General features: G+C 39.3%; 2 protein-coding genes across 6 annotated transcripts in view; one reads left to right on the plus strand and one right to left on the minus strand.

Moving 5' to 3' along the window:
* The first annotated feature begins 4,822 nt into the window (after positions 1 to 4,822).
* On the plus strand, positions 4,823 to 9,642 carry LOC101160070 (C4b-binding protein alpha chain). 4 transcript variants are annotated; one of them, XM_004070819.4, is made up of 11 exons: positions 4,823 to 4,957; positions 5,024 to 5,221; positions 5,977 to 6,076; positions 6,154 to 6,227; positions 7,239 to 7,463; positions 7,545 to 7,739; positions 8,337 to 8,433; positions 8,514 to 8,587; positions 8,708 to 8,884; positions 9,174 to 9,356; positions 9,450 to 9,642. In XM_004070819.4, the coding sequence occupies exons 1-11, from the start codon at positions 4,903 to 4,905 to the stop codon at positions 9,467 to 9,469; spliced, it is 1,398 nt and encodes a 465-aa protein (XP_004070867.1). In that variant the 5' UTR covers positions 4,823 to 4,902; the 3' UTR covers positions 9,470 to 9,642. The 4 variants fall into 4 exon arrangements, with proteins under 4 accessions (XP_004070867.1, XP_011475712.1, XP_020560454.1 ...); XM_011477410.2 differs by having other exon boundaries at positions 7,239 to 7,457; positions 9,450 to 9,569; XM_020704795.2 differs by lacking the exon at positions 7,239 to 7,463 and having other exon boundaries at positions 9,450 to 9,569.
* A 911-nt stretch (positions 9,643 to 10,553) lies between these two features.
* scube3 (signal peptide, CUB domain and EGF like domain containing 3) overlaps positions 10,554 to 24,368 on the minus strand; it is a 96,829-nt gene continuing 83,014 nt past the window's right edge. For both annotated transcript variants that reach the window (XM_011477411.3, XM_011477412.3), the window contains 14 exons: positions 23,140 to 23,256; positions 19,743 to 19,865; positions 19,476 to 19,592; positions 19,305 to 19,400; positions 19,083 to 19,199; positions 18,552 to 18,713; positions 18,265 to 18,468; positions 17,982 to 18,143; positions 17,731 to 17,898; positions 17,485 to 17,646; positions 17,198 to 17,395; positions 16,949 to 17,101; positions 13,936 to 14,015; positions 10,554 to 13,110 (listed from right to left, as the gene is read on the minus strand). In XM_011477411.3, the coding sequence (XP_011475713.1) occupies positions 12,958 to 13,110; positions 13,936 to 14,015; positions 16,949 to 17,101; positions 17,198 to 17,395; positions 17,485 to 17,646; positions 17,731 to 17,898; positions 17,982 to 18,143; positions 18,265 to 18,468; positions 18,552 to 18,713; positions 19,083 to 19,199; positions 19,305 to 19,400; positions 19,476 to 19,592; positions 19,743 to 19,865; positions 23,140 to 23,256 (2,012 nt within the window). In that variant the 3' untranslated portion in view covers positions 10,554 to 12,957. The remainder of the gene's footprint in view (positions 13,111 to 13,935; positions 14,016 to 16,948; positions 17,102 to 17,197; positions 17,396 to 17,484; positions 17,647 to 17,730; positions 17,899 to 17,981; positions 18,144 to 18,264; positions 18,469 to 18,551; positions 18,714 to 19,082; positions 19,200 to 19,304; positions 19,401 to 19,475; positions 19,593 to 19,742; positions 19,866 to 23,139; positions 23,257 to 24,368) is intronic.

The following is a 24,368-nucleotide window of genomic DNA, read 5'->3' on the forward strand; positions in this document are numbered from 1 at the left end:
GAAGCCCACGGTCGTCTCTTTTACTGGTGAATCTTCTCCAGCCACATGATGCCCTTTCACTAGACTTTCCACTCATCTGGTGGAACACGCCGCTCTGTGAAAAGCCAGCCTCCTTAGCTAAGAATTTTAGTGGCTTATCCAGACTATGGAGGGGATCAATGATGGTCTTCCTGCTAGTTATAAAGTCTGACGTTTTCTCCATGTTTAACCCTTGTGCTATCTTAGATGACCCCACCCTTACATTGACGTGTTCTCCCTACCATGACAAAGGTGGATAAAGGTGGAAAGATTTCATGTAATCCATTGACACCAGTGAAGATCACAAATCATTGAAGAAAAAAGGTTCAGAGCACTGTCTAGTGGGTCTAGATGACCCAACTCCCAATGGTAAAGTGCATAGGATACCACAAGGGTTACCTTAACTGGGACAAAAAAAAAAAAAAAAAAACGTACCAATTTAATGACATCTGTAGAACCAGTACAGGGGCTTTGAGATTGGGTTTAAAACATTCATGTCCTGCTAAATTAGGGCAGATTTTTTCACAGTTTTCTCATTTTTTTAATCAATTGTAATGTGGGTTTTTGAGCTGGAACCTAATATCATGTAAAAAATGAACAAATAAATACTTGAAATCAAATAAACATTGTGCCCTGTATTCTATAAAAGTTAATTTTTTTAAATTGACTCATGAAAATGAATTCACTTTTTGACAATACTGTAATTTCTAGGAAAGGCTGTAACATCAAAAATGTCCTTAACCCTTGTGCTATCCTATGCAATTTAACATTGGGAGTTGGGTCATCTAGACCCACTAGACAGTGCTCTGAACCTTTTTTTCTTCAATGATTTGTGAACCTCACTGGTGTCCATGGATTACATGAAATCTTTCCACCTTTCTCCACCTTTGTCATGGTAGGGAGAACACGTCAATGTAAGGGTGGGGTCATCTACGATAGCACAAGGGTTAAGTCCATCTCATATTATTATGTCTTCTTTATTTGGCGAACGAAAGGCATAAATGTTAGTTCAGAAGTGTGGATGAGCTCACTGGGAGTAGTCTTGAGTGCCAGTCCAGACACACAACACTACCCACTGATGACACAACCACATCTGTGACTAAAAAAACACAAATTATATGTTCACAACTCTCCTTGGACTGCCAGGACTGCCAGGTTTTTTTTTTTTTTTGCATTGCTGCCAACAAGTGATGCAGTTTCTATGGAACCTTTTTTCATCAGTCTGGAACCACCACAATGTCCTTAGATTTTTGATGAACTCACACGTCAGGTTTCTGAAAAACAAAAAAAGATGGAATGCGCTTCTGTATTTGGCCCATGATCGTCTCCTCCTGATTTATCTGTGTAACAGTCTCTGGTTGAGTAGACACTGATGAACAGATTTGAAAATGACCAACAGAAATGACACGTTTTGAAACAAGCCACACCCCATAAAAGGACTTTACATCTATTCTTCCATTTCCTGAGCCTGCTTTTTCGTGTTCGGAGACTATAGCAGCTGCCATGGGGTGAGAGTGGGCTGCACCTGTTCAAATCTGCACCAAACATTTGTTCAGGTGTCAGAAATATTGACAATCAGTAACATCATAGAGGAGGGCAGAAGCTAATTTGCTAACTAACAGAAATACATAAAGTGTTATGGTCATATGAACTGATTTGTCTGATATTTACTTTTACAATAAAGTTTTAATGTTTTTGTTTATAATGGTTTACATTACATACACACAATAGCTCTTGTTTTTTATTATCATTCTTTCCATTTTCATTATTAATTTATAGTGGGACACAGAGGCTGATAATATGTCAGTTAGAACAGTTGAATAATAATAACATACACGGTACAGCTATTGTATTTCTGTATTAATATTTCTTAAAAGCTTTTATATGCTTACTAAAGTATTTAATTAATTTTTACCTTTATATTTTAATACTTTCCCTCTAATTGTTACTTGTTTAAAATAAAGAAACTAATAATGATTTAATTTTCAAATCTACGTTCAAAAGCTATTTTATTTGGTAAACAATTATATAACTGTAGGTTTCATCTATCATGTGAACAAAGTGGCCATTTTCATTAACAAAATCAAGATTTTTTTTGCATTCAAATCCAACTGAAGTGTAGTTTTTGTCAAATTAAAAAACACAAAAGTATTAGAGTTGGCAATAGTTTATTTATTTTTATGATACATCGTCATTGTTTTTTAGACTTGCATTATTATGAATAATTTTTTATATCTTTTTATTTTAAAGTCTTTGATTTTTTTGTGTTTCTTGTGGCAAATGGAACATAAGTCTGTAATAAAGGCAGCTTCTAATTACATCAAAGAAAATCAGATTAGTTGTTTTTATATAGATTTTTTTAAAGAAAACTGATTTGTAGATTTTTTTAACCTAGTGATGACTGTTTTTTTGTCACCTTGCACTTCTATATACAGTGGTGTACAAAAGTGTTGGTACCCCTCAGTTAAAGAAAGAAAGTCCACAATGCCAACAGAAATGACTTGAAACGTTCAAAAGTAACAATAACTTAAAATGTATTGAAAATTAAATAATCAAAATCAGCCATTACTTTTGAGTTGTTGATTAACAGAATTATTTAAAAAAACAAATGAAATAGGGCTGGACAAAAATGATTGTACCCATAACGTAATATTTTGTTGCACAACCTTTTGAGGCAATCACTGCAATGAAACGGTTTCTGTATTTGTGAATGAGCCTTCTGCACCTGTCCACAGGTATTTTGGCCCACTCTTCATGAGCAAACTGCTCCAGTTGTCTCAGGTTTGACGGGTGTCTTCTCCAAATGGCATGTTTCAGCTCCTTCCACAGATGTTCAATGGGATTCAGATCTGGGCTCATAGAAAGGCCACTTCAGAATAGTCCAACGCTTTTCTCTTAGCCATTCTTGGCTGTGTGTTTTGGATCCTTGTCCTGTTGGAAAACCCATGACCTGTGACTGAGACCAAGCTTTCTGACACTAGGCAGCACATTTCTATCCAGAATGTCTTGATAATCTTGAGATTTCATTCTGCCTTGCACAACTTCAAGACACCTGTGGCAGATGCAGCAAATCAGCCCCAAACAGAACTGAGCCTCCTCCATGTTTCACAGTAGGGACAGTGTTCTTTTCGTTGTATGCTTCATTTTTGAGTCTACGATCACAGAGCTGATGCGCCTTACCAAAAAGCTCCAGTTTTGTCTCATCTGTCCAAAGGACATTTTCCCAGAAGCTTTGTGGCTTGTCAACATGCATTTCTGCAAATTCCAGTCTGGTTTTTTCATGATTTCCTTTCAACAGTGGTGTCCTCCATGGTCGTCTCCCATGAAGTCCACTCTGGCTCAAACAACGACGAATCGTGCGATCTGACACTGATGTACCTCGATCTAGGAGTTCACCTCTAATGTCTTTGGAGGTTCTTCTGGGCTCTTTGGATACAGTTCCAACTATCAGTCTCCTCAATTTGTCATCAATTTTCCTCTTCCAGCCACGTCCAGGGAGGTTGGCTACTGTCCCGTTGGTCTTGAACTTCTGAATAATATGTGCCACTGTCGTCACAGCAAATTCAAGCTGCTTAGAGATGGTTTTCTAGCCTTTACCTTTACAATGTTTGTCTATAATTTTGTTTCTAATGTCCTTGGACAATTCTCTCCTTCTCTTTCTGTTGTCCATGTTCAGTGTGGTTCACACCTTTTTACCAAACAGCAACATGACTATTTGTCTCCCATTAAATAGTCAGACTGACTGATTATGGGTTTGAAAACAGCTGTGATGTCAATTAAAGGACATACCTGAGTTCATCATGACCCCCTGGGCAATTAGTTCTCAGTCTTTTATGGAGGTACCATCATTTTTGTCCAGCCCTATTTCATTAGTTTGATTTTTTTAATAATTCTGTTAATCAACAATTTAAAAGTAATGGCTGATTTTGATCATTTAATTTTCAATTAATTTTACTTTATTGTTACTTTTGAACGTTTCAAGTCATTTCAGTGAGCATTGTGGACTTTCTTTCTTTAACTCTTTAACTGAGGGGTACCAAAAATTTTTTCCACCACTGTACTGCTTTGTTTAAATGAATTTAACACTTTACTGTGTCTTTTTAATTTCAAAAGATCAAGTGCTCCCAGCAGAGAAAACCCAGACTTGGAACATGCAAACTCCACATAGAAAGAACCTAGCTGGGTTTTGAACCACGGCCTTTTTTACTGCAAAGCAAGAAAGCTAACCACTACGCCATTATGCAGCCCTTCCTGTTTTTAACATGTAAAAAATTGTTGTCTTATTAGGGTTTTAAGCAGTGCAAACCAAAGATGGAAGAGATGCAAGCAACAAACATTTGAATGAAAGACTCATCACCTCTCATCACCAATCTGCCTAAACATCAGAATCAGAAATACTTTATTGATCCCACACGTGGGAAATTTGTTGGCTAGAGTAGCAAAGAGGTCCAGACAAATCCATATTAGAGTGTACCTTTGTTAATATTATTTACATTTTTTCTGGTTGGTTTTTCTGGCTTAAAGAATCAAAACTTTTTCCGAGGTTCATATTTCCTTTTTTTCCAAAGAGATTGTATTATTTGGTTATATTTGGTTACATATGAATCCCCACATATTTCCCCCCTTTCATCTGAAAAAATGATGCTTCATGTCAGCGTCCTCCCATTAAGACTTTCTGCAAACAGAAAACAAACACAAGTGAATATTTAATTCTCCTGTCTTTCATTTGTAGCATCTATCATAATTTACACCGATCTTCCAATCAGCTGCTTTCCTGCTGTCCCAGCCTCCTATATAAAAAAATCTCCTTCTGTCTCCTGCGGTTGAACCCACAACTTGCCGTCAAAGCCGGATTAGAGCAGGTCGACAAAGAGCGCGAGCATCATGAGGAGCGCCGCAGGAATCCTCCTGCTTTTGTCATTTGCTTTACTTTCTTCAGGTATGTTTTTAAAAAAAATGAAATAATTGCGTCTTCACTGTTTATATATGTTTTTCCATCAAACAGCTCAGGTAGCACAGGAATGTTCCATTCCGAGGGAGTTCCAGGGCGCCAGGCTGGTCCGTGATTACCCCTCCACCGTCAAGTTTAACAGCGGGGATCGAGTCTACTACGGATGCCGTGACGGCTTCACGCCGATGGACGGGAAACCTTTTGTGGAGTGTCGCAATGGAGCCTGGAGCAAACTGACTCTTCAGTGTGAACGTAAGAACTTTTCTCTCACATTTGGCCACAATAAAAGACGGCTTTTAGTCCCAAAACTGTGTCCTTAAAGCGCAAAGCGACAAAAACAACGAGAGTGAGTGCCCCCTAGTGGCCACCATGCAAATCCATGAAAATATTTTAAAATCAGCAAAAAAATAAATGAAGTGATTAAATAAATGCATGTAAACAATTGTCAAACATAAATTAATTTATGATAAAGTTTCTGTTGATAAATAAGTATCTTGTGACCTTGTGTTGGTAAAGTATAGATAACTGATCAGATGTTATGAACTGCATAATGAAATTATGTAAAGAAAAAAAAAAGCCAAGTAAAACATAACAGGGGTGGGATTATATAATTATGCTTCCTCCCACTGAGTTTCAAGCAATTAAAGTCCTTTTGACAAAGCTAATATTTCATGGTTTCTATGTGTCATTTTTCATATGCATATGACCTAATATGTCTATTTATGATAAACAGTATTTATAACTGACATATTTACAAGTGGAAGTATGCATATATATATTTCCAACCAATTCATGACAAATTATTGGAAGTTTGAAATGTATATTTCTCTTATTTTTTTGATTGCTTGAAATAAACCATTTTCAAATCCAACTTTATTTATTACCCTCTACAATGTATGATTTAGAGGAAAAACATCAGTTTAAATTTTACTTAATCATCTGGTGTGTTTGCCTTCATAAAAAAATACTTTTAAATCACTAAATTTTCATTTCCCCCTGGTTTTCAGAGAAGTCCTGCAGCTATGTTGGAGATCTGCATAATGGGGAGTTCATCTATGAAGGAAATTCATACCTCGGGGAAAAAGCTCATGCTAAATGCAACAAAGGGTTAGTTTTTGCCTCATGTACCCTATCTAAATTCAGAGCAAGTTACTGAGTGTATTTGACTGTCTCCATGACAACAGGTACACCCTGAGGGGTTCGAACTTCATGTTATGTACAGAGTCGGGATGGGTCGGTAAATTTCCATCATGTGAAGGTGGGTAGCAAAAATGGATTTCATCAATTTCTATCTTCCAAACAAATAAAAGTGTCATTTATTGATTTAAATGAAGTGAGCAGACTATGTTGTTACATATACTGTACAATGTTATCCTCTATATCTAGTTTAAAAGAATATCAACAAAATTTAGGCTGCACTTTGGTGTAGTGGTTAGCACACTTACTTCACAACAAGAAGCCCTGGTTCAAATTCTTGCCGGGTTCTTTCTGTGTGGAGTTTGCATGTTCTCTCCATGCACGTGTGGTTTTTTTTCAGGGTCTCCATCCTCCTCCCATAGTCCTAAACTTGCTTTGTAGATTATTTGCTGAAAATAAATCGTCCCTCAGGTGACTGTGAGTGTGCGGTTGTTTGTTTCTGTACAACCCTGCACCTGACTGGTGAACCCTCAGGGGTGCGCCTCACCTTCGCCCCAAGGTGGCTACAGTGAAATAGGCTGCTGCAACTCTGTGACCCAAAAGAAATTAGGCAGATCTAGAAAATGGGAGGAGAGTGCAATTTTCAAAGTTGTACCAGCTTTGTATGACTGTAAGTGTAATTTACCAGCTTTATGAAACTGCAAAAGCTACTGATTAACCCTTGTGCTTTCCTAAGCACTTAAACATATGGAGTTGGGTCATCTAGACCCACTAGACAGTGCTCTGAACCTTTTTTTCTTCAATGATTTGTGATCTTCACTGGGGTCCATGGATTATATGAAATCTTTCCACCTTTATCCACCTTTGTCATGGTAGGAATAACTCCTAAGGGTGGGGTCGTCTAAGATAGCACAAGGGTTAACTAAAAGATAATATGTGAAAGTAATGAATATGAAGAATACATTGATTCGTTTGGTATGCCTTACCAGGAATAAGTCCAACTATTCAAATAGCACATTATGCACATTTCAGGGCCGGCTCTTCTCTTTTAGTGTATAAATAAGCATCTTTGCCTCTGTCACTGCCACCATTCATTTGATAAACTAAAACTCCTGGTGATTTTTCTCTTCAGAGGGAGAACCAACCTGCTTGGCTCCAGTTGTGGCAAACTCAGCACAGAGAGCTGGCACAGTGTACCAGGTTGGAGACAGAATAAACTTGTCCTGTAAAATAGGATTTCAGCTGGAAGGACCCAATGAGATCACATGTGCACCTAATGGCCAGTGGCAGCCAAAACCTCCTCAGTGTGTCCCCACACTGGAGAGAACCCAACCACGGACGGAGCAAACAAATGAGAGTCAGCTGAAAGCTCACGCATGTTCTTGAGTTTTTCTCAAATATCTCCAAACTGGCACCTTTGTCTCTGAAATCTGTGCAGAGGGTGATTGTGAGGCGCCGCCGCCTGTCATCGGCTCCAACGCTTATCTCGTTGACAAGTACGCCATGATGACGTCGTTTTCTTCCGGTGACAAAGTCTACTACTCATGTAACGTTGGATACACTGCAAGAGCTGGCAGCAGGAGTCGCAGGTGTAAAAACGGAAAATGGACTCAACTGAAGCTGAAATGTGAACGTGAGAACATTTCAAAGTGCTTCAAGTCAAATCTTCTGTGTAAAACCATATCACCTCTTTAGTATCACTTATGGTCTCTGCTATCAAATCTTTTCAAATCTGTTTCTGCAGGAAAAACATCAAGCAACAGGAAAGGGGAAAAAAAGTTTTAAAATATTTTTCCAATTAAATTTGACAGCAAACGTCTGACCTAAAGTTCCAACATTCCTCCCCATGATAGGCAAATTTTAAGATATTTTTAGATCTTTTACAGTAAAAGATCTGCTATCCTTTCAATTTAAACTTTTTTTTTATCAACTGTTTTACCACTAGAGATAGTTAACGTTTGCTTTTTAAGATTATAATAGAGCTGCCCAGCCTTGGTCCTTGCCATCTACCACCCTTTCAATTTTCCAGCTGTTCAGTCAATCAAATGAGGAAACACCTGAGTCAGCTAATAAGCAAGAGAGAACTGTGAAACAAGTAGACCTCGAGAACCAGGGTGGGCCAGCTGTGTGTGATTTTGTTGTATTGGCATTACTGCCCCCAAACGTAAACATGAAACATTTGTCATCGTCATTGTAACATCATTTTCTTTTTTGATACTTTTTTTCAAAGGAAAGCTTTGTGGGCATGCAGGAGAGATTGAGAATGGTCACTTTGTTTATACTGGAGTGAAGTTTGGAGACGTTGCTACAGCGAAGTGTAACGAAGGGTAAACTCTTTTGTTATTAATTTTTTTTACAGACCTATTTGTGTTTCTGAATTGTCATAAAAAAATTTTGCATTCTTTAGGTATATACTTGTAGGACGGGCCACCAGAAACTGCAGGAGTCAAGGCTGGGATGGACGTATTCCTGTTTGTGAAGGTGCTGCTAACACACACACACACACACACACACACACACACACACACCCACACACACACGATATTGCTTCATGGCTATTGGTTATCTTCCGTCACGTTAAAGCAATTCTTTTTCTTGCAGTTGCCATATGTGACAAGCCCAAAAAGACAAACGCAATCAGTAAAGGCCCAGAGGAGCCACCGTACAGGTACAGGAGTGTGATTCGGTATCAGTGCCAGGTGGGAATGCTGGACGGGCCCAGGGAGATCTATTGCACCTCCAATGGGACATGGAATGCATCTCCTCCACAATGCAAAGGTCTTTGCTCCCATTCATCACCAAGTCATTTTTTTACAACTGGAAGAAAAAACAGTTCCGCAAGTCTTTAATAAATAATAATAATTGTACTACTGAAAATTCCACCTTTTTTATCAGGTGTAGTCACTTGTTTTGAACCAGTTTTTCACATTAAATCAAAGTTGGTGTTGGATAAAACCTACACAACTTCATCAATATTTAATCAACTTGCATTATATCTTGCATTCATTATTTTTTGCAGTTATTTTCCTAAAAGAAAAAACGTTTCCAATATAATTTTTCCCTGCAGAATTTACATGCCCGCCACCCAACGTGCCCCATGCTTACTGGATGGGGGCCCATCGTGAAAAGTTCAACGCCATGGACGTGATTTCCATCGACTGTGACAGGGGCTACTCCATCCAAGGTCCCACCTCCATAACTTGCAGCAGAGATGGCCGATGGATACCAAGCCTTCCCAGCTGCCAACCTGGTAAGTTACTTTTATTTATTTATTTTTGTAAGATTGTAAAAATTTAGATTGTAAAAAGATTTCTTTACAATAATATTATCTCCCTTTTTTCAGCACACCGGCCGCAGTACTAATCTGTTCTTGCAAGAGTACATTGACAAGATGGAGAAATATTTCAATATACCAGTTAAAAAAGCATGAACTTATTAAGCTAAATAAAATATGATGAACTTATGTAATGCACTGTATTTTGTTATTAAACTTGCATTATATTTCTTATAAAGACATTAAAATATTTGTCAAAGAAGGATTAAGTACAGTATGTTTATTTCTGATAAGTGTTCTGGGCAGCAACAAGTACAAACTTGTTTCATTCACCTCTTTACATATTTTTTTGTCCTTTTTTTTTTCTTTGTTTTTTACAGTTGATAAATGTGAACCATCTCTATAGACTAAACAGTGAGTCAGCATCTCATGAACAAACAAGCTACGAGAAAATAAGAACACCAATTCCATTCATTTTAAAAAGACAATACAAAATCCAGACATTTCTATACATGAGCAATAACAATTCAAGTGCAAATATCATCAACTCCAATACATCATAGCAAAGTCTCGCTTAAAAGGCAACAGTTAAAAAAACAAAAAGGTGAATTCTGATGTCAGGAAATATGGTTGAGGATTAACAACACGTGGGCCAAACAATGTATTTACACACATTAATCCACTGTCTGGTCAAAACAAGCCACCGCCTGTGTTTAGTAAGAGCCTCCTGTCGGAAAAGTACTGCAGTATTCAACATGTTTTAGCAGAAAGCCGGTTATGTAACTCCAACTACTCAATGTTTGTTTTATGGGCACATCAAGGTAGGGAAGCTGTGGAGGAAGTGATGCTCCCCATGGCGGCAGCCTGTGAGGCGGAGGTGTGTATGTGCTGGGTGAGAGGGGTTCTTCCATCAGCGTGGGCATGTTATCATTCTACAGCATTGGGTGAGGAATCATTTTTCTGTTTTACACTGTAGCCTGTCAAATTTCCCATCATACCAGGCAGAACCAGTATGACACAGTGTACAAATGTATTAAAATGATGCCACAGCAAATGAGCGCATGACTCCCATTGCATGTAAAATTAACTGGGACAGCTGGAAAGTTGAAGACATGAGCTTCTTGACCCAAACGTACCTTCAATACGGTCAGTAAACTGTTGAAATTCTCTATATTTTTTTTCTTCTTGTCTTCCCTAAACATGAAACATCCCGCCCCACTAGATTCTATTTACATCAGTAGGGATAAAGGCCCTCGAAAAGAATTTCCATTTGGTCATCTCTACCAGTTTGACTGGTGATGCTGCTCCTGACTCAAGAAGAAGAGCCTTGTTTTGGGAAATCTTTTTATTCTTGCAGAGTCCTGCTAGTATTCTGCATTGACAGTATATCAGAACTGGACTGAGTGACTCCTCCTTCCTCATGTTCCAAACAGGAAGTACCTGCTGATTTCAAGAAGCCAAGATCCCTTAGACTTCTATATAGAAATAAACAGCTATTACTCATTCATTGTCACTGTATTTGACAGAAGAACCATTCTTGCTCCGATACCTTTTTAAAACGTTTCCTTGCTAATCCTATTATTTTTTTATGATATTTTTTTCTGTTGTGCAAGTTAGAGTTATAAACTGAACAATCAGATGCTTTAATAAAAGCATGTGGTCTCAGGTCAAATGTTCAAAACGCTTGACAGATTCTCCCGAGCTCACTTGCAAGTGGAAGGGGTGTGGCCTCAATCCTGATTGGCAAGTATGGTTGCCATAAAAACATTGACCAATCACTGCTTACTGACGATTTCTGGTTCCAACATTGCGGCGCCCGTATTGAAAAATAATGGCGAAAGAATGCATTTCATGCCATTGGAGTCAGAAGCAAGTCATTGTAGGAGACGTCATACTCACTCGGCCCAGTTCTGATTTACAGTCAATGGTGTTGTGAGGGTTTTCTGGATGTGCCAGGAGAAGACATGCCCTGACTTATATTCTTTGTTCATTACTGACCTTTGGGGGTACGACAAGAACAAAGTCAGGCAGATTTCCCTTTTTCTAACATTCTTAAGCGATGCTAGCATTCCTTATACGAAAGTCCCAAAATGTTGAAATCATCTGATGGATGCCAGCATAAAGCAAGTGTTAATTTTTTGTTAGTTAAATTTAAATTATTTTTTTATACCCTGATAATAGTAAGTCTTATTAAGTCAAATGATTTGTTTAATACATTTTTTAATTATTTGTTAGGACAAAACCACCTTTAAAGCCTAAAACTCTTCTGCCCATGGCAACTGATAATATTTCGTTTGAGAGTCCAGAACACACGTGGAGAGTTTCCTTGTTGGGTGTATTGAATGGACCGGTTTCAGTCATTGCACTTGGTTACGGAAAGGTGAGATGGAAGTTTTTGAATCTAAGCAGGAAACCACACTGGATGCGGAACCGAATGGACTGGTATTAGATGGGAGTGTGTATGGAGGTGTGTGTTCCTGTGTCTTTGGGTTTTAGACCAGTAAAATATGAGGAATCAGAGGGTAACTATTTTTTTTTTTTTGGGTAGTGGGGGGGTGAGGGGGTGAGGGGTTGATTCACGTGTAAGCAAATCAGGAATAAAGAATTCAACCCTCTTCTAATTCATTTTCATTATTTACAAGACTCAAAATAAACAAGAAACGTTAATCCACAGACAATGAGAGATTATCGATTTACTGTGTGAACATTTAAGAGGATCCCTTTGTTTTTAAACACGTGGATTATTAGCATGAAGAGTACACAGACAATGAGACTGAATCATTAAAGTGACCTTTTTTTTAAAAGAAGCAGCAAACTTAAATGTCCCTCAATGACATTTCTCTCAATCTTTGAGACGCGCTCCACTAGACATCACAACAATTTATTTATCTCGCTCTCACGATTATTTATTTCCCAGATGTCCATCGGGTTTCTGAAATGATAAACTGCTTTTTTAATAATTTTTTGGTTTGCTTTAAATTCCCTTGAAAAGACCAGCAGACATTTTCTGAAGCAGTGGCAGAGTCTAAACAGAAAAACTGTTTTAACAGTGAAGACCTTGAAAACTGCTCCAAGAGCGGAAAATGACTTTGAAGGGCCTGGAATGTGTCTAGAACTGCTCCTCCTGGAGGACACCAACAATCAGAGGCACACAACACATGCACAACACTTACAGTCATACGTAGCAAACAGCTGGAACTTGCAGCGCTCAAATGCAGCAACAAGCTCTGTCAGGCTCAAACCGCATAAACCAAATGAAACACCTACTGTCTGAAACTGGCTATTTTCTCTTTTTTTGTGTGTGTGGTTGGAACGCACATCACAACAGAAACCAAACACACCCTCACTGAAGACTAGAGCTTGGAACAGCAGATCTGCACTGCATGGAAATGAACAAAACAAATATAGGCTAATAAAAGGAGAAAAAAAGATGTTTGTTATTTCTTGGTCCTGCGAAACATTTATTGTAAAAGTCTATAGAAAAATCAAGAGGTTAAATGTGTTTGTAGGTTCTGTGTTAATATGTCCCGTGAGAGCTGTGGGATGTGGCCTTTAGGGTGGAGCAGGACAACGCCTTTTACTTGTAAGGCCTCAGGAAAGCAGAGACTTTGCTGCTTATCAGACGGATGAAGGAGCGGGGGAGCATCTCGTTGGACTCCCGAGTGGTGTACTTAAAGTAGTTGTTTGGGTGAGCCAGTACGTCAAAAAGAGTCTTAATCAGTTTTTTGTCCTGCAGAGAGAAAACAAAAACACGTCAACTGCTGGATAAACAAATATTCCATCAAATTGTTATAGAATCATTGTTCAAGCTACTTCCAAACTGTAATACTGCACAGATTACCAGTTCTTTGTAAGTAATCCCTTACTTTACAATATTACACTCCCGAAATTCTAATACTTCGCAAAAGTCCTATATTAATTTGCATTTTTTGTATTGGCAGTAACTGCAGAAATATAACATAACAGTCAATAATGACAAGATATCACAAATAATATCATATTTAAGTAATAGTGTGACAGGGTTTATTGATTACAAATAATATAGTTTATTTTTGGACCAACCTTCAGCATTAGCCGCTGAAAGAGATTGAGCTAAAAAAATAAGAAAACAAATCCAAACATATTTGAAAAATTACATTTTGGGGGTTGCTGCAATAGTGATCTCTGGCTCTTTGCTTAGATCTGGGGTCCTGTGGCAGAGTATTCTGTGATCTTTGATGGGGGGTTACTGATGTGCTCAGGTCCAGGAAATATTGTTTCCCCACTTAAGCATAAAGCTAGATTTATATATTGCATAATTTTAATTAATCATTTTATGCTTTACCATGGTGTGCGAATGTGTGTGTGTGTGTGTGTGGGGGGGGGGGGGGATTTGTGGGCATTGTCTGGGTTTCATACAAAATATCTTTGTAATGTCTTGTTTTTAGTTGTTTAAATTTGATTATGCTTTTATGTGAAGCGCTTTGAGTGACACGAGTTGGAGAAGGGCCATGCAAAATAAGTTTGATTGAATTTGATTTGACAGTGTCAGTATAAAAGAACGAGGTGTGCTCACCTTAAGGATTTCTTGATGGTTTTCTGACGCATACAGCCTTCCGTCTCGCACTATGTCCTCTACGAGCTGCTCGTAGTCCTCTGGATTAATGCAAACAACATAATGCATCATTACTGCAGTGCAGCGCCAGACATGCAGAAGTCACACTGTGCATGTTGAACACAAAGTGAAATCATCCAGGGTCTAATTCAAGCATGAAGTGACTCCCAGTATAACTAATGTTGGAGGTTTCACAACATTTAATGTAAAGAAAAGATTAAGTCAGGCTGTGTCTTAAGACAAAGTGTTCCGATATGACCGATGGACGTGTAAGCAGGGAAAAAACGCATGGATTCCGATTTTCTGAGATCAGATTCAGACCTCATTCATATGTGGAAATAAATCGGATAGGAATCGGATACGTGCATTTGCGTGTGCCATGTAAGCAGGTCTGCGGAAATGCTGCTAGGTAGCCCTCAGAACGTCTACGTTTGATAGTTTCTGCATTGTACAGTGTAGATGCAAAAATCGGATACGGGTCACTATTAAAGGATGATGTAAGCGGGCCTTCAAAAAAATCGGACATAGTCAGAAAATCGGATTTGGGCATCAAGACCTGCAGTGTAAATGCAGCCTAAGATCTCCAACTCTGATCTATGAGACAATAAATGAACAAATAAATAAGAAATATTAGCAACCCTCTTGGAATATTTCTTTGTTTAAACTAACACATTTTGTGGAATAAAACGGAAGGAAAGTGATTAACAGTTAGTTAGATATTTGGCAGTTATTAAAAGGAAGATCTGCTGAGCTGCAGCTGTGCTGATGGAGCCCCGTGTTTTGGAGCAGGTCATCACAATTCATAAGAAATAAAAGATTTTTAGGAACCTTCATTCCAAAGTCTGCAATCACTAAATGCATTTATAGTATATTTAGGACCAAATATGCAGTTTTCAGATGAGGATTCTTTTCTTTCTAAAACACAGAGGGCCACTGTTCCCAACCAGCAGGCAGGTTTGCATTCCAACAGTGAGCCCATTGTGAGCAAAAGCCACAGGGACTTGAAAGGAGCTCTCGGGAAACCAATGACACTCATCAGTGTCCTGCCCTGAATGCAGGAATAAAAAATGAAAAATGTGTCCTTTTACTCTGTGCTAAAACACCACTTCAGGGCACAAGGTCATTTCATGAACAGCGACAGTGGGCACAAGTTTTATAGTCAGGTCAGCTTGGTTTTTATCAGTAACAGTGCGGCAGTTTAGGTCAGGCAGTAGAGCAGGACGTCCAACAACCGAAGGGCTGCTAGATCGATCCCAGCTGTCGCCCCCTGCACGCGGCCAATCTGCAGCTCACCACTCCCCCCGGGGGATGGACCAAATGCGGAGAACAATTTCCCCATTGTGGGATAAATACAAAAGTAAATTAATGAAGGTACCACTGACAAAGAGTTTTTTTCACAGGCTTTTTACACCTGATGTAGGACAGCCTGCATTAATAAATGTGTGTGTCCAACAAAGTCTAAGCTACAATTAGACATTTTGTATTTTTCAGCAATTAATCCATGCATCTCTCTTCAGAACCACCTCCATCCCTTTCAGAGGGGCAATGGGTTCATGGGAATTATCCCAATGCGCCACAATGAAGCACGTGCAGCAAGAAATTTTTGATTTAAAAACAAAAAAGTGACCTTTCTTCCCCAAAAACTGAAAGATTTTTTGTTAATTAGTGTTAGAAATTCCTCAGTTTCGGCTCTTTTTTTCTTAAATCTAGTGGATATTTTTGAATTTGACATTGAATATTCAAACAATATTCTGTGACGGGGTTAAATAGATTATTCTGGTGCTTCGGGAACTGTACGTGTGGCTACACTGTACTTTCAGAGGCGACTTAACCATAGAAGTATTTTTAATACAAATTGACAGAAATAGTTTTTTCTCCGTAAATGAGCTAAACCGTTAGTCTTTAAGCTAAAATGAGCAGAAATTTCAAGTCCTGTTTTGCAAGTCAGGTTCAAGTCAGAAGTCTTTAGTGACAAATCCAAGTGTTTAGCTGTAAATTCATGTCAAGTCTAAAGTCTTAACAGTAAAAGTTAAAAAAAATATATTGTTGTCACATATTGTCAGTAAACAACTTTTAGACAACTTATTTTTAGACCAGACAGTGATGTTCTGAGGGTTAGTCTCTGCTTGTAAACCTCAAGTTTCAGCCTCAAGTCCAACAACCTGCCCAGGGAGTACTCGGCCTTCGCCCAACAGTAGCTGGGATAGGCTCCAGCAGCCCCATGACCTCAAAAGGGGATTCAGCAGGTTTGGAAAATGATGGATGTATCTTTAGTTGCTTTGTAATATTCCAATCTAAAAGCTAATGGGGAATTTTAAAATCATGCTTCTTAAAAAGCAGAAAACCTGAAAGGAACATATTTGGATACATAAATAGTTTAGAAATTTTGGACTACGGAGGGGGAAATCCCTTCCAACACAATCCAGGAAGATTGGGATTTTCAAACAGCTGAAAGTCAAGGACATGTTGAAGTGAACACAGAGAAAGATGATTCAACTCAAGCAAGAATGAATTATCATTATATAAAGAGGGTCATAGCCCCACCTGCTCTCTGTAGCAGGAGTGTCAAACTCCAGGCCTAAAGGGACTGGAGTTTGACACTCCTCCTGCTGGTTTTCCACATATCCTGCCCTATCTGCTGCTGATTACCTGGATCAGATGTGTTTAGCCAATAAGAAGCTTCAATGGCAGGTTGGCTGGAAAACATGTAGGACACCGGCCCTAGAGGCCTGGATTTTGACACCCTGCTGTAATGTATATGTAAAAAATTTAAATAGTAAAACTAAAAGATTGAAACCTGTTTTCCAGCCACTCATGTTACTGGTGACAGATGAAAACTGATGTTTTGGGGGTTTTAGAAACATTTTGACATGAATCTCTAGTATAGATTATATTATATTATATACCATAAAAACTAATGCCATTTGGGTTATGGGACAGTTTTTTCCTCCAATGAAGATGCTCTCATACGTACCATCATACGTAACATAAGGGATCTGGAAGCCTCTGGCACTGTTGGCTTCATTGGATTTAAAGTTAATCCACAGACGTCTGGAGCGGGCCGTGAAGGCGATGGGCCGCTCATATGTCTGACACGTCTCGTAGGTGGTGATGGAAGTAGCCGACCCTTGCAGGGGCACAAAAACAACGACAACTTGTTATAGCTCCGTACAGTGCCGGGCTCAAAATACGACCCCTGGAGCTGAACAAAAGAGACACCTACAGTTCTTCCTCATGACCAGCACATCGCCACACTCATCCTCTGATGGCAGGAAAATCTCCGGCACCACAATGAGGATCTTGCGCTTGCTGGGAGGGTTGATGTTCCAGATACACTCCACATTAGCAGGGTAATTCCCAGGATAGTTAGGTGACTCTATGTAACCCATGAACTCACCCATCTCTCCACCACATTGCCTGTCTGGATAAATAGAGACAAACCAAAATAAGAGTCAACTTCAGATTTAAAAGACAATAAAAGCACTCTAGAAGGTAATGTTTTATGCTCACTCTTGCATTGTGAGACACTTGTGGCACCATCAAAATCTGTAGTGGTATTTCCTGGACAGGAAATGCAATAATTCTGTCTAAATTCTGTCTGATAGGTCCCAACCGGGCAGCGGATGCATCGGTGCACTGTGGTGTTGTAGAAATGACCCGGAGAGCACTGAACTGCAGCGTGGAGATGAAGAAACTTACTTTTAAAAACAAGTTTTGAGAAAATCGAGCTTAAAAAAAGCATGAAAAGAAGCTGACCTTTGACCTCACACTCATGGAAGGAACTGGCACCTTCCTTCTTAGTGCCCAGGCCACCCCCACAGGGGAAACACAGGGTCCGGCCCAGGTCTGGCTGGTAGGTGCCATGGGGGCATGGCAGACAAGGCTGGAAGCCGTCACTGGAGAAGGATCCAGTTGAGCACTGACCTGGATTTGAGGTGAACAGCACATCAAGTTTAGCCTTCACTGCACGCTGAAACACCATTTCTCCAGGACACCAAACCAGCCACCTGCACATGAGGAGATGTTCCGTGCTCCAACTGGACCATGGCCATCACTGCCAGGGCAGAGGTCACAAGCCAGCTGCCCCTCTTTCTCTTGGAAGGTGCCAGGTGGACATTGGACACAGCGCTCCTGCTCCCCATGGTAGTAAGATCCTGGCAAACATCTGACTGAGAGAAGATTCACATGGCTGTGTTCAGAGATTTCACCAAATCTACTTTAAACGTCTTCAAAAGAAGCAGGCCAGAACCCAAAATGATCAATTCTTCGTTTTGTTTTCCTGGATCTTACCACATCGGCCGCTGTCCCTCTCTGAGCCGGGGCCACAGTTCTCCTGAATGGGAGCACCCTGGGGAAGCTTCTGAGCCACCTCATACTCCAAACCGGCAACTCGGATCAGGAAGCGCTCCTGGTTGATGGACTTCTTCAGAGCTTTGATGTATGTTTTCATTTGTTTCTCCATCCGCTGTCGCTGGCAGCTGAGATTGCAACTTCCTAGTCAATGAACAACAGGATTCATTTTCAAATCAGTACCAGAACGAGCGCGGCCGACCTGTTTAGGAATTGAGATGCCCAACCTGTGGTGTCCCCAGGTTTGACCTCAGCTTCCAGCTCCAAAGTGATGCGGGTTACTTCTTTGTTGGAGGAGTTGCGTGCACGTCTTCCTTTAGCTTTCTTGGTGGAGTCGCACTTGAGGTTAACAAATGTCACCAGACAGTTGCTGCAAGGCTGCCCCCCTCCTGCAGACACATGAATAAAAAAACAAGAGGGATATTTGTTAGGTTTGCCTGTTCTCAATCAGATTAAAGCATTTCAAAAAATACACTTGATAGATGATAAAAGAGATTTAAAAACCATAACAAGACAAATACTTCTGATAAAACAAAGTATTCAAAATAATTTTCATTAAATTCATTTTGAAAAACTACTTTTTCTGTTCATAGTTGTGAATCTGTTGGTGCAAAGGTTTCAGTTATAAAAGTCTTTAAAAAAATTATAATTACCTATATTTTCAGATTCATCTTTCATTTTTACAAGCTTCTGGATTTCCTATTGTTTCATATTTAAGACTAGAAGCCTTTCTCACTAGCAAACAGATAAATTCTGACCTGGTCCCAGCATTCGTCCTCTGTCCTCCGTCCTTCCGGTCAGCTTGGGATGCAGGTAACACTTTGCATTTTTTATTTTGACAGAAGCCTTCTCCTTCACTGGAGGAGCCAAAGTCTCTACAGACAAACACAGCCCAGTGGATACAGGAAGACACTCAAACATCCTGCAGCACCCCACGCTATGGCAAACATAAAAAAAAAAGAAAGATGTGGATAACCAACCTATGCAGCTCTGGCTGCTGCTGGAGTTCAGCCTGGTTGAGGACTTCCCTCTGAGAACAGGGATGCCGCAGCTGACTGAGTAGCTGTTGTCTGACTCTGGAAAAATAAAGCAAATAAATAAAGGCTTTCTATGAAGATGTGATTTTTTTTAAAGAGTTGGTTCTGACAAACCTGACAAATAGTGAGCCTTGGAGGCACAGGTGAGTGAGCAGCTCTCCTTTTTACCAGCCTTGCTGCAGGACAGAGTCGCTTTGGGGGCCACCAGTCCAGCAGGACACTTCACCAGCTCTGAAGGGAAATAGCACCCACACTGAGTCATTCTCTGTTGACAGAGGAAGCTGACAGATAAACCCAAGGAGAAACTGCTGCACACTCGTGAGAGCAAAAGGTCTGTGCGTGTGCAGGAGTTGGCCACGAGGGGGCAGTCTTGTTACACACCTATGCAGTCTTTCCTGTTCCAGTGCAGCTTGTGACCAGGTGGACAGGTACACTCATAGCTTCCCAGAGTGTTGATGCAGCCGTATTTGCAGCCTCCACGATTTATGCTGCACTCATCGATGTCTAGCAGAAGTTTACAAAGAAATGGAAAATTAAGTTGAGAAACATATGAGTGTTTTAACTTTTACAGAAAATAAACAATTGTTTGTCAAAGAATCAGACAAAATAAGCTCAGGTAATATAGGACATTAGTAGGATGGGGAAAAAAAACCTTTATGCACTTTTTCTTTCATAAAAAGGACTTCTTGTGAGTTAGCTTTTTCTGTCAGAATCCTCAGGGAAGATCCATCTGTTTGCGTGTAAACAGGAGTGAATTTTTTGCTTTTGATGTCACCCACATTCTGTTTCATGGTCAGAACTTCTCCACTCTTCGGGGAGAAAGACTTGTGGTGAGCAATAAATTATAATCACCTTTCCAAACACACGCTGAGCTAAAACCACTAAAAGCATCCGGGATCCAGATGCACTCCGCCTGCAATCGATGCCAGACAGAACAGAACAAGAGGCACAGACACCAGCAAAGACACTGAGACAACGACAGTGATTGATGATCTGTCCTGCTGATATGAAACGCTTTTGTCTTTCGCGTTAAATTATGAACCCCCAAATAAAGTCGGAGTGTGTGCCGTCGCACTTCCTGCAGAAAATGATGATTTGATCAGCAGCCAGAACGCCCTTGAAATATTGTGATTGCTCATCGCTCTGCATCAAAGTGCCACACCGAAAAGTACAAATACTTCTACTGAATATCAGAAAGGAGAGGAGATCCTTCGCCAGCCATGGACTCCCTGCGTGTCTGGATGTTAACATTTTTTTTAGATCCACCTGGTCTTTCTACGCTCAGTCAGACAAATACAGACATGGAACAAAGAAAACAAACTGACATTTCAGACTGCACAGTATGAGCTCCTGGATTAGTCGCCAAGTTCACTAAAATGTCATAACATTTAAATCCTAATCACTTTTGTGTATGTACTCATCGAGAGCCTCCAGTCTAAACAACTTGAGAAAAGTTTTAAAACGCTATTCTTTAGACAGACAGTCTGGCAGATTTGTTTTAACTTAAAAAATAATTTGCCTCCAGTAAGGGTATACGTGGCTAGTCAGGGCAAAATAACTGAATGGGATGAGGTCAAAGAAGAAATTCTTAGATTGCGTCAAGCCTGCTGTTTTAAGACCAGTCTCTTTTAAAATAAGCAGAAAGGAAACTAACCTTATGACCATCGGTATCATATTTGATACAGACATTTCTGAGACCACTAACTTATTAATATGATCCAAACATTCCTCAAAACCCCAATAGATAAGACTTAGTTCATGTTGTCTTTCCTGCAGTTCATCATCATTCCACTAGGGGCAGTAGAAGGGCCTTTTCTGCTCATTTCAAAATAGCTGCTTCCATGAAGTCAATAAAAAAAAAACTTTTGGCGGGGAAAGTTTAGCTAATTTTTGTTTTTTACTTTATGGCTAGAATAGCTTAACTATCGTCAATCCTTTTTTCAATGACTATTTACTGTAATGAAAAGATGAAACATTAGTTGATAATTCATTTTATAATAGTTACTCTATGTTGAAAATGTAAGGATCAAATTTAAGAAAGTGGCTAAATAAGGAGCATTTTTTTCAGAACACTGGTCAATATTTAAAATAGGATCATAATTGAAACTATCTATACCCCATTAAAAATGATATTGCAGAATTTGTCTTTATTCAGATTTCATCAAATGGTTAAAAAAAACATCTTAATTAAAAAAAAAATTGTAATAATTGTGATAATTTTCAGTCAATTCTCTGATGTTGTAGGTTTTACAGGGTTAAGTAAAATATAAGGAATATTAACTGAAAATACTTTTGAACAGGAGTAATGCTGGCTGAACTGGACACAATACTTGACATTGGGTCACTGAGCTAATTATGTTTGTGAAAAAGTGAGCTTTGCTAGGCAGTTCTATTTCAGTCAATAACTCGCGTCGGGAGTAACTGAACTTTGGCTGTGGCCGGTTAAGATGAATGGACCATAAAAATCATGGGTTATCTAAAAGCAAGAGGACATCATTCACCACTGGCTCATTCAACAACGGTGTAGAAGAGCATTTACTCCCGATCACTCTCTCAGCTGCTTAGTGTGATCTATCCCTGTCTACCAAGAAGCCAAAATCCCTCACATACACAATACAGGTTTCCACTGATAACTAGTTACTACCTCATCTGTGAAATGTGGCAAAATATGTGATTTTAAAACCACAGCGGCTTTGCAAAACGTAACCAATCACTTACATCGTAAAGCAATTCTGCAGCATTGCAACCACTAATGAAGTGTAAGATGCTGATGGTTCCATTTCAGTCAATTGTGGATCTTTAAGACTGAAGTGAGGCAGCTGAGGCTGCAGGTATGAATGTGTCGGTTTTGTAGGTAAACAATCAATGTTGAAACAGAATGCTGCGCTTCAGTGTGGCACGTTTAGGTGCATTACAGCACATCGGTGTAGGTTAAACCAAAGAATGCAGGCTGAGCCACTGCAGAGCCTAGTCGTCTATATCTATGCAATCTCCTCTGGAGGCCTGGAAGTCAGCAGAGGATTCAACATAGTGATGTATGCTCCATCAAAGGAAGACGAAAGGAAGAGATGGTCTTCTATCTTGGCTGAAAGACTTTGGTCTCAAACCAAAGGCTGTTGCACCTTTAGAGTAGACAGGGTTCCCATCAATCTATGACAACGTTAAACAGCCTCCTGATTTTTCTCAATCATCTTTTATCTTTTTATTGTCATCTGCTGGTGCTGTTCCCTGAGAGTGTAAAATATTGTAGAGCCGCTTCATTGTGGGAGAAGTAAAGATTGCCCTTTTGTTCAATACACAAAAAGCTTTTCTAAAAAAAAAAAGAAAAGGATTGGCCTGGTGTCTTTTCAGTTGTTCGCATTACTTGCTCCCTCTCTGCCAATTTGTTTTGAACTGCAGTGGTATGATTAATGAGCTAATTATAGAACAAAATGATTTGCATTGTATTCTAGGTGTAAAATAATAACAATATTTATAATAAAGTTCGCTTTGACAGAGCGAACAAACCTCTCCTTTACTAAAGAAGCTGTTTTTACAGTTTACCTACATGGGAATCTCTCACGACCACCTAGAGGGAAGTTTTTGATTGTTTGTGTAAGGCCTCGCTAAGATTCTTAATGGAAAAGTAACCTTAGTTATGCGTGTGGGATCACATTAACCTAAAAGTGAAAAGAAAACTGGTCATCAGAGAGTAAAAATATTGCTATATTATGTGATAAGTGTGCCTTCCAGCAATCAACGTCAAACACAGCAAACAGTCAGAAGAGTGTTGGCTCACCTCCACAATGCGCCACACCATAGAGGACGTATCCTTTATGACAGAGACACTGGAAGCTGCCGGCAGAGTTCACACAAAAGTGGTCACAAGTGCGGTCGAAAGAGCATTCGTCGATATCTGCACAGACAGAAAAGCATGTGGTTAGAGCTACTCCAACAGATCGCAGCAGAGGTTTTTATGAGCTTTTTTTTCCAATTGTCCTGCTTTTGTTTCGGGGGGGAATATAAACTGCAGTGGGTGACGCCACCCAGCACAGCAAGATAGTGTAAGTTTTGAAAGGAAGAGACCTTTCTTGATGCTCTGTACTGTGCATGACCTCCTGCAGTTGAGTGGTTTTTCATTACGGTGAGCTGAAATGAAAGCGTCAAAGCATTCTGATAGTAACAAGCACCCACAGCAGGAGTCAGAAGACAGCCAGCTTTTCAACTGATAACGAGAGTCGAGGGGCTGCACTTCCTTCCCACAACCTGTCAATCATTTACACTTTTTGCATCTGGGATGAAACTCCATGACATGACTTTCATTGTCTTTGCTCTGCGCTAAAATATATTTCTATTTGGAAAACTGTAAAACAGATGCTCTTTTAACTAAACAGATATAATCTTAAAAACATTTCATGGTTACATTAATTATTTATTTTTAGCTTCACTCTACTCTCAGTGTTCAACCTAAAAATGATTCAAATATCCTTGGTTTACTTAAAATGAAAAAAATGCACTAAAAAAACAACTTTTTTCCCCTTTTCCCCTTTACCAAATGTTGAAAATGCCAGGAGCTTTTAAAAAGCATTAAGACCCACTCAGATAATCTTTTCAAGCTATTTTAAAAGTGTTCCCAGTATTCTTTTAGATATAATTATGCCCTTTTCTAGTACAAAGTTTCTGCAAAAATTTGGCCCTTAGTTGTGGGCGGCACCTTTGGCAAATTTTTGTCTACTCCTTATTCACAACAATTTCAATAAAGAAATTTAAGAAATACAATTTTGAGCTTAATTTTCCTAATATTTGTCCTCCATCTTGAGCAAACAGCCAAAAGTAATGTCAAAAACACCAAAAACATTATTTTTATTGGAGTGGGTCTTTAAGGAAACCAGCTGGTTCCACATGCAGCAACAAAATTTGAAGTAAAAAAAAAAGTACAATTACAATTTAGAAATACTTGTAACATGTCATAATAGGCCAGATGTTTTATCAGCACTTCTATCTCTACCTAAAAAAAAAGAAGGCTGT

This window comes from Oryzias latipes, chromosome 7 (genome assembly GCF_002234675.1).
Source record: "Oryzias latipes chromosome 7, ASM223467v1".
Classification (NCBI taxonomy): Eukaryota; Metazoa; Chordata; class Actinopteri; order Beloniformes; family Adrianichthyidae; genus Oryzias; species Oryzias latipes.

Bases quoted from the DNA above. Each gene is read 5' to 3' on its own strand.
- LOC101160070 (XM_004070819.4), top strand. From the start codon at position 4,903: ATGAGGAGCGCCGCAGGAATCCTCCTGCTTTTGTCATTTGCTTTACTT. The intron at 6,228-7,238 runs GTGGGTAGCAAA...TTTTCTCTTCAG, and splicing joins TAAATTTCCATCATGTGAAG to AGGGAGAACCAACCTGCTTG. The intron at 7,464-7,544 runs GTCAGCTGAAAG...AAATCTGTGCAG, and splicing joins GACGGAGCAAACAAATGAGA to AGGGTGATTGTGAGGCGCCG.